Consider the following 10,181-nt stretch of genomic DNA (forward strand, 5'->3'; position numbering starts at 1 on the left):
TATGGTGGTTGCCCCGTTTGTGTAACAAACTCATGACAGTATACCCAGATTAGCTTGTGGTCTAAAAAAATGATTTTTGGGTGGCCATTTTGGATTAAAGTTTCTTATATTGTCGTGATCTATTCGTAATCATACAACGTACATCTTCATACCAAACCGAGCAGTTTGCGGCGATAGACCATCGGCTTGAAGGCCACGGGTTGAGTCCCGGAAGGGTCATGTGTATGGATTTTAACAGCATTTGTTTTTCCGTATTGTGTCAGGGGGCGAAATCGTACGGAATAAACGGATTTCAGTCTGAAAAATTTGGAGAGAATATCCTGGCCAGGTTACTTTCATGGGAGTATGGAATTAGTAAAAATATAGGATATACATTTTATAGCAGGGTTTAAAATATGGTTTGGGTATCCTATTTCTTTTCTTTTAATTACGTTCTTCAATGTTCGAATTTTGATCATTCTCATAATATTTTCTGCTTTCAACGGAGTTCCATGAATATCATACCAAATGTTCTTTACATTTATTAAGTTCGAAAGGCTTAATGCGCCTGTAAGAAACCATTTTTGAAGATAATTCAGGTCCTAATGAATATTTTTCACTAGGAAAGTGAAGTATTCCCCTCCTCCCTAACATGGAAGCAGAGGGCAATTTCGCACTCTGGTCAGATCAAACATTTCCGCGTAACAAAAGGAAGGCTCCCCTGTAAAACCTCTTCAGCTCCAGGGTTATTGTTACTATAGGGGTACCATAAATTTGCTGAAAGCAAACAATTTGAAGTGTTCGTCGACAATATGTTTGCTTTCTTTGTCCGTCGCCCGGCTTCCAAACGAAGATGTGAATTTTTCAACATGACTGCTGTAAGCGGGCGATTGGTAAAACGGTAAAAGTGTATTTTTATATATGTGTGTGTGAGAGTGGGAGGGAGAGAGAGAGAGAGAGAGAGAGAGGACAAAAGTTTAGTCGCAAGATGACGTACTTCAATTGCCGTTTTCAGTTCATTTAGAAAAAAGAATACCGCCGCGCCACCAGAGAATAAAGACAAGTGTTGTCTGTTTCTCTTTGCCACCTCAGCCAGAACTTTCAACTACAGCCTGTGATGAGTATAGACCTTACCCAGTTTTCAAATTGAATAGCTGATGGTGGTAGTTCGGTTTCTTGACCTTGTAAAAATCTTCCCTGTCTTTGTTTTGTTCATCATTCCAGCCGGAAATAAAAAAAAATGAGAAATCCTCAGTTTACAGCAAGGAGAATTTGGGACAAGAGATTAAGGATGATATTCCTGGAAGCTCACGTATCACGATTGTTTCATTCAATAGACAGAGGACACTTTTCTATGAAGGCTATTCAGCATGTTTTCTCACAAAGGGGGTTTTCCTTTTGCAATCTATATGACCACTGGCAATTTCAATCTTGGCCATTCCTGCCAGCGTTTTCATTTTCGAGACACGAGACGAGACGAGACATTTCACGAGACGTCCCGTCTCGTCTCGTGTCTCGCCTAAAAGTAGTCTGTCTCGTCTCGTGGCAACACTAATAAGGAAAATCAAAGATAGCAACCAGGGCCTACAGTTGAACGGTATGCACCAGGCTATGGCATATGCTGATAATGTAAATTTAATAGGGGATGATAGGAGAACAATAGAAAGAAATGCAGATATTTTATTAAACGCTTGCAGGGACATGGGCTTAGAAGTAAATGCAGAGAAAACTAAATACATGGAAGTGCGTCGGGACCGGAATACAGCAAATTATGAATGCGTTAACATATTAAATAATACTTTTGATAAAGTGGATAGTTTCAAATATCTAGGATCAATATTAACAGACGAAAATCATATTCACGGAGAAATTAAATGTCGACTGAAAGCAGGGAATTCGTGTTACTATTCGGTTCAAAATCTTTTGTCGTCGCGAATTCTGTCGAGGAATTTGAAGCTTAAAATATACAAAACGATAATCATGCCTGTTGATCTGTATGGCTGCGAAACATGGTCGCTTACTCTGAGGGAAGAACATAGACTGAAAGTATTTGAGAATAAGATCCTGAGACGAATATTCGGATCTAAGAGGAACGGAAATGGGGAATAGCGGACACTTCATAACGAGGAACTACATAATTTATTGAGCTGAGCGAGCGAAGCAAGCGAAGCTCTTATACTCGGGTTAGCCGTTTGGTTGTCCGCGAACTCCTCCTAGACCGTTTGGCCGATCTCAACCAAACTTAGCACGCTGATAGAGTATGTCATGCTGAGTGACAACATAGGTCGAAATCAAAAATCCGATGTACCATCGGGGAATAATGACCGAAAAACGCTTCCTCCTAGACCATTTGGCCGATCTCAACCAAACTTAGCACGCTGATAGAGTATGTCGTGCTGAGTGAGAACATAGGTCGAAATTAAAAATCCGATGTACCATCGAGGAATAAACACCGAAAAACGCTTCCATAGACTTAACATGGGGAAAAAGTTTTCACGTGATTTTTTTGTCAACAATTAAAATCTGCGCGTGATTTTCAAAAATTCCGGCCAAGCCCTTTTATTTTTTTAGCGTAAAAATTTACAATTTTAATCACAATTTAAAAACAAATTAACGATTTTTTAAACTTTTTTAGCCGGAACAAAAGGTCAAGACGAAGAATTGTGCGATTGTTATGAAAAATACTGATTGTTTTAAAAAGTCACAATAAACTGATTACGTTGCTTAAGCTCGCTCAGCTCATTTCATTGCAATCGAGTATATCCATTGCATTCCTAGTATGGTTTACCCAACATTGTTAGGGTCGTCAAGTCTAGGAGGCTTAGGTGGGCGGGTCATGTAGCTAGAATGGAAGAAAGTAGAAATGCTTTCAAAGACTTGACTGGAAGACCAATCGGAAAACGACCATTAGGAAGACCTAGGCGCAGATGGGAGGACAATATTAAGATGAATCTCGTAGAGAATGGAATACAAAGTAGAAACTGGATGCAATTAGCTAAGGATAGAAGTCAGTGGAGAGCTTTTGTGAACGCGGCCTTGAACCTCCGGGTTCCATAGGCCATAGAGTTAGTTAGTTAGTTAGATGGTGCAATTTAGAACCCGGTGCGATATCGGGAACTCTTCCCTACAATGCGGTGAAAATGGGCAATACAGTCGTCATGCTGAAAAACAGGCGGAATCTCTCCATATTCTTACGGATTCTCTTCCTCGCCTCCACGATCAACAGTACAATCAAGTCTTCCAGCATCGCCAGGTACTTCTCACCTGTTAATATTCCATCGATGAAGAGAGGCTCGATTATGTGATTACCGAAGATACCCGCCCAGACGTTCAGCAATTGCGGGTGGTGTGTATTGCCTTCACGAAATACATGAGGATTTGCGTCAGTTTCGGAAGTTATTCCTATTGATTTTGCCATTCAAGTAAAACGTACACTCATCGCTGAAACACACGTTTGTCAGCACAATGGTCCTATGCGCCAATGCCTTACATATCTGCTCAAAAAACTCGATATGCATATCAGGATCATTTTCACAGAACCACCCCTTAGTTGTATGTATAGAAGGCAATTTTTTTTTTTTTTTTTTTTTTTTTTTTTTTTTTTTTAGAGATTCTGTCTGTCGTTGTGCTTGACACACCGCACGTTTGAGCCACCGTTGTTATGGACTGTTGAGGATGCACAGTGAGCTCCGCCAACAATTGTATCTGTGTCTCTTTCGTAGCAACACTATTGCTTCGAGGCTTTAGGGCATTGGTCGAATGTCGTAAAGAATTTGAGTAATAAATCGGGTATAGAAGAAACATTAATAGGGCTGCGCACGTTTTCTTCATTGAATAACCGTGCTGTTGCACTATACGAACGATTCGTAGCACCAAAGAGTAACACAATTTCAATTCTCTGTTCAAGAGACCACATTAAGTCTGCAATGTAGTAGGGTCAAACACACCGGCACAAACACACGTGTAGGGCCTTCATACCTATTGCTCCTGGTTGTAACGTAGCGCACTGTTGGTCGGAAAACATCATCTGCTGGTGATGCACGAGTAAACAGATCGACTTAGCTTAACTACGTGTATCCACCACGGGCAACTCGTCTTCATGAACCACATCTTCTCGTGCGCAAGAGTAGCAGTTCGACAGTAGCAAAGTGGTAATGCGTGCGGTCCGGGGTTCGAGCATCGGAGGGTTTATGTTTTCTTTAATATTATGGTACTCTCTTTTCCTTTCGTTTCAGTTCAATTTGCATGTTTTGTATTTGCAATGCTGTTCCAGTGTTAAACGTGTGGTACGTGTATTGTGCGTTCGTTCCAAACTAGGCCTATGTTAGGCTTTAGAGTTGGTTGTGGACAAGATCTGGTCTCTACACGTGAATACCTTTTAAACGAGGTACCACAGGAAGGAGATAGCTAGGGGGCGCGGTGGCTCAGTGGTAGAGCGTTCACCTCCGGTGTTTGGGGTCCCTGGTTCGATCCCAGCTCAAGCCGTGTGGACTTTGTGGTGGACAAACACCGTGCTCGTGGGTTTTCTCGGGGTTCTCCCGGTTCCTCCCACTTTCTTCATTCTACCATTTCACTCATCTCTCATCATCACCGTCTCCTTTAGCCTAACCGGCATAACCGTGGGACGTAAAACTTAAAGATTTCATTTCATTTCATTTCAGGAAGGAGATAGCTATTTAAACTTTCGTAGTTTAAAGCCTCTTGAGCAACGTGATGAGGGCTTTTCCTTATCACCATAATGTTCTCTTACGTTCCTTGAAGGTTACAAAAGGTTTTATGTTTCTATCAGCCTTGGTTTCTTCAGGGCACTGGCCTTAGTGTTACTCGTGGAACACATTTCGACCGTACTTTACGGGTGGCCGCCATGTTGGCTAGGGACACGCTAGTGACATGCAGTTTCCAGAACTGGTCTCTACACGTGATTGTCTTTCAAACGAGTAAACACACGATGGGGGCTGCTATTTAAAAGTTTGGAGTCCCCCGTAACCCCATTGGGCACTTTCCTTAACAGCACAATTACATAGCAGGCATATGCCTATCTTTTCCCTCAGGCACATGGGAATGTGCCCTTTTAGTGCCTTATATATTTATGAGAGAGAAATCACATGGATGGCAAGTGATAGTCACAGTCTATATCCGCCTCTAGGCACATGGCTGACATGTACCTGTGGAACTTACCTAGCATGTTTTAAATATGTTCTTCCCATACCGTTATCGAAAATTACTCCCCAAAACATGTTAAATCGCCTTCATGCGTAATATGTTTACATTAAGGTGAGTCTAAAATACACTTTTAAAAAGTAAAAAAAAAAAAAAATACCCAGGGGTGTGCGTGAACCATCAACCCTTCTTTGATTACCAGGTGCGTATTCTTCCCACTTTTCCACTAAAGCGATGAATAAAACGTCGCTTGTAGAGGGATAAATCCTTGGTGTCTTTTTAATTGGGCTAATCAGAGTGTTCTTGTAACCCTGTATATTCGAAGATAATTATTTAAATTATTTAATTCATTAGTTAGAAGTAAATTAGAGTACGCTTCATTAGTATAGTCCCCCTGTTATGAGAATCAAATAAGGAAAATCGAATCAATACAAAAAATATTTTTAAGATATTTATGGTACAAGAGATTCAAAATGAGATACAATGATGACTTTTGTTAACTTGTTGATTAGGCCTACCATAATCTCACTTCTGTATATTGTCCAAGCAATAAGGAGGCCACGGTGGCTCAGTGGTAGAGCGTTCACTTCTGGTGCTTGGGATCCCGGGTTCGATCCCAGCCCCGCCAAGTGAACTTTGTGGTGGACAAACACCGTGTGCGTGGGTTTTGTCGGGGGTTCTCCCGTTTCCTTCCACTTTCTTCATTCTATCATTTCATTCATTTCTCATAATCACCGTCTCCTTTAGCCTAACCGGCATAAGCGTGGGACGTAAAACTCAAAGATTTCATTTTTTTGTCCAAGCAGTAAACAAATGGTACAATTTTAGTAAAAGCAATAGTTTATTACCTGTGTTTTAGCATGTAAAGTAGTTGGAACCCTTGCCCCTGTATAGTTTTAGTAGGTTGACCAACTTGCTCCGCATACGGGGCACATTTTCCTACGTCACTTGATCACACTTTAACCATTGGTAGTGAAAACCAATAGTCATTTTGTGGAAAAAATACCTCTTCCACTTTGTTCATAAAGATATAAGGAAGATAATGATATCCTGTTTACCTCTATATAGGTTTCAGATAAAATAGCACACATACAATTAAAAAAAAGTTGGCAAATGTGCCCCGGTCCTCCCTACTAGAAGGACAGAAAGTGGAGCAAAAAGCGCGAGAAACTGTTGCATGTTACTGCGCATGAGCAGATGCAAACAGCTGACTGTCATTCGTGCGTCACTGCAGGTATCAATTGTGTGTTATAAGTATCTGAAAAAATATGCACCTAATGGAAGTACCTCGAATATGAAAGATATATGTCCCAAGTGACGACATAAAAACAAATGACTATCACAGTGCAAAACTGAGTCAGGTATATGAATGCTACATTTGTGGTACATAGTCGCAAATATCAATTAGGTGTAACAAGCACCTAAAACTTTAGGTAGCTGAAATACATACTTAGCACATGTATACCATATGTACCAAGTGTCGGGTACCTAAAAAGTAGCTGGGACACTTAAATGGCATATGCCTAACACATCTTGTGCTGTTAGGGTTTATGAGATTCTCCTTATCAGCATAATGTTGCCTTTTATGTCCCTTGAAAGTTACAAAATATTTAATGTTTCTATCTGCCTTGGTTTCTTCAGGAGATGGGCCTTAGTGTTATTAGTGCAACACATTATATGTATACAAGGGCACCCATATACATACAAGAGCGCCCATGTTGTGGTTTCCAAGGGGGGCAAGTATAAATGACATTTCAAATATAGTTCCAAATTTTGCTGTAACTAATGTATTAATTCTATTGGGTTTTCGATACTCTCAAGTACAATTTCCTCTTGCGGGGTGATCGCCCAACCTTACCCCCCTGATGGACGCTCTTATATATATATAGGGTGTGGCAGAAATAGACGATGTTTTTTGCAAATTAAATATTTTAATGACCTTTTATGATCAAAAGTTTTACATGTCCAGAATGTACATACAAAAGCATTACATATGGTAACTATGTCTTGAAAATTATGTCAATGAGGTGTGCACCATGGTTAATCAAACAGATCTCTGCACGTCGCCTCACAGCATTCACAGCTAGTTGAAACATGTCCAGCGGGTTTGGTGGATTGCATGTTGAATGGATTCACGCAAATCCTGTAATGTTGCAAGTTTTGTTGCATACACTTGCTGCTTCAAGTAACCCCATAGGAAGAAGTCACATGTCGATAGGTCAGACGAGCGTGCAGGCCAAGGAACATTGCCGCGACGAGAGACAACCCGTTCTGGAAACATCCTCCCAAGAACATTGATCGATGCAATTGCTGTGTGTGACGTGGCCCCGCCTTGTTGGAACCACATCTGTCTAAGGCGACGCCGTCGCAGTTCTGGGAGTAAAAAGTTTTCGAGCATGTCCACATATCGAGCACACGTGACAGCTACAGTGTTACCATCCTCGTCGTTGAAAAAGTATGGTCCAATAATCCCATCAAAATAAACACCACATCATACTGTTACTTTAGAGCTATGAAGGGGCACTTCATGCAAGGGCTTATATACACACCTATCAATGTGAAAATGAGCCTCATCGGACCTGATTAACCTCTGTAGAAAGTTTTGGTTCTCATTAATCATTTGCAGCAGCGTATTGCAGAATTGTACGCTAGCATTAAATTTTCAGGGAGCAACTTGTAAATCATCTGACTTTGAATGGGTGGAAGTGTAGGCCATGGTGTAATATTCGCCGCACACTTCTATCTGACATACCAGGTGACACAGCATGCCGATGAGTTGAACGTCTTGGACTTCTAATTAATGCTTCTCGAACCCTCTCTACGAGTATGTTGTCTGGTGTTCTCACTGAACGTCGACGACTTGGGGATTTATTTGATTTTGCAGAAGCCGAAGCTCGGAACTTTTTCTCACAATTAAGAATAGTCTGTCGTGTCGGTACTTGTCCATTTCGGCCAATATTAAAATGACTCCGAAACTTACGCTACGTAATTGTTGCGGAGTCTTTGTTCTTGAAGAAACACATCTCTGCGAAAGCGCGATGTTCGTCCGATCAACACTCCATGGCTACTGACGAAAGGCTTACGTAATTCTTCCAATACTGCGCATGCGCACCGAACAGCCGAACAAACCTACATACATATACAATGTTTTGAACCACTTTACAAAACAAAACAACAACGAGCACGTTATCTATCGGGTTGCGTTTTCTATGTTCATTTTACATCGTCTAACTATTTCTGCCGCACCCTTTATATATATATACATATTGTAATATCCTCTATGTGATGTCGTAAACAAGCAATCCCACGCATCAATGTTTACAAACACCACCACATGGTTCAGCAAGAGGATCTTTCACCAGAGGGACCTATAGTCACATGCAGACAACGGCTTCTGGCCCCTCCCATGGAGCAGAAGACGACATCGGAGCAGCAGCGCCACCGACACCCAAAAGGACTCTATAAATTGGATGGACGAAGGCAACTCGATACCAGTTTTCTGGTTACCCTCCTACTGTCTGCTTCGGGACTTTAGGAGTAACCTAACCCCAGGGCGTCTAATCTACTTCGGGACTATGCCTATCCTTTCTCCTGGCTTTGTCTGCTTCGGGGCTCTGACTAGGAATCCCAACCTCAGCCGCTTTGCCTGCTTCGGGTCTCTGTTGGCCATCTAACCTACCCACTGCTTGCTTCGGAGCTTTGGGCACCTAAAATCCACTCCTCTTTGCCTGCTTCGGGGCTCTGTTGGAGATCCTGTCTGCGACCTTACGGTCAAAGACCACCTATAACTCACCTTGATTCTAGAGAGATCAGTTTGTATAGTATTTTGTGAAAATACTTTTATAGAGGAAAGTTTTATAATAAAACTGGTAGTGGGAGTCGATTCCGGACGCTCTTTTTATTAAATGCTCTGCCCAAAAATCCTATATGAGACAAAGTTTTACATGGTAGAGGCTTTGACCGACTCAGTATCGATCTGAATACTCCCCTACCGGACAGTATTTTATTAACTTGAAAGTGAACTACATTTTTCAAAGGTATGTGATTTTCTTAAGTGTACAATTAGTGAGTCAGACTTTATTTTAGTGCATGCCTCAAACTAGAGCTGGAGAGAACACCTTTCCGGAGGATGGTACAAATATGGAGCAGATTTCGCACCCTTCCTTTAATATACCACACCTCACTAAGTATTGGAGACACGTTACGGAGGACCCCGATAGATTTTTTATGCTTTTCGACCATTTTGCATTGTTGCATTCGTGGAATGAACAGAAAAAGAAATAACTACTACATATGTACTTACAAGATATAGCACTTGACTTAGTCCTACAGTTAAAAGCTCACAATTAGTTAGAGGCGCTTAATTATGAACAATTAAAAGATAAATTAGTTCAACTGAGTGGACCGAGATTACCGGCATATCGGGCGGAATTTGAAATTTTTCAAGTCCAACAAGGTGAAAACGAGCCTATAGACGCGTATTTTCTCAGAAAATTAAGGGTCATTAGACAAGTTCTGCCTCAGGCCACCGAGGAGCAGAAAATAAATTATTTATCCTTAGGTTTAAAGAAACTTTTTTTTTCTTTTTTTGCAAAAGGTAGCGTTGGAAACATTTACAACTGTTCACGCCTTACAAACGCATTTACACAATCTCGAGAAAGCAAATGACCTAAAGAAACGTGATTACGTGGAATTACAACAGGCATTTTATTCACTCTGCGATCAGAGTACACCAGTTAGCAATTTACACTCATCAGCAATCGCTGGCGCTTCCTTCCCTGTGCATCAATAACAACTGACCTATCCATTATGTAACCCAACACCTAGGTGGAATCAATACCAGCAACCAGCTCTAATTTTTCATACACCTTCAGCACCGCAGCTACAGGGTGCATCACAAAATCAGATAACTCCAAATCCTCCCCCCCAAGTTGCTAATCCGAATCCCCTTCCCGAACCCACGCGCCTAGCACATCTAGTAATTCCAGTGCAAATAATTCATTAGATTTCACTAAGTTAGCAAATCAAATGGCTGAACTGTC

The 10,181-nt window shown here is 41.3% G+C and overlaps 1 protein-coding gene across 1 annotated transcript in view; it reads left to right on the plus strand.

Annotated features, from left to right (window-relative positions):
• Positions 1-9,931, plus strand: part of LOC145685962 (uncharacterized) — a 46,965-nt gene extending 37,034 nt beyond the window's left edge. The window contains exon 3 of the mRNA XM_081758795.1: positions 9,737-9,931. Within this exon, the coding sequence (XP_081614921.1) occupies positions 9,737-9,931 (195 nt within the window). The remainder of the gene's footprint in view (positions 1-9,736) is intronic.
• The last annotated feature ends 250 nt before the right edge of the window (positions 9,932-10,181 follow it).

The sequence above is a fragment of the Thermobia domestica genome, chromosome 1, assembly GCF_964235325.1.
Source record: "Thermobia domestica chromosome 1, izTheDome1.hap1.1, whole genome shotgun sequence".
NCBI classification, from domain to species: Eukaryota; Metazoa; Arthropoda; class Insecta; order Zygentoma; family Lepismatidae; genus Thermobia; species Thermobia domestica.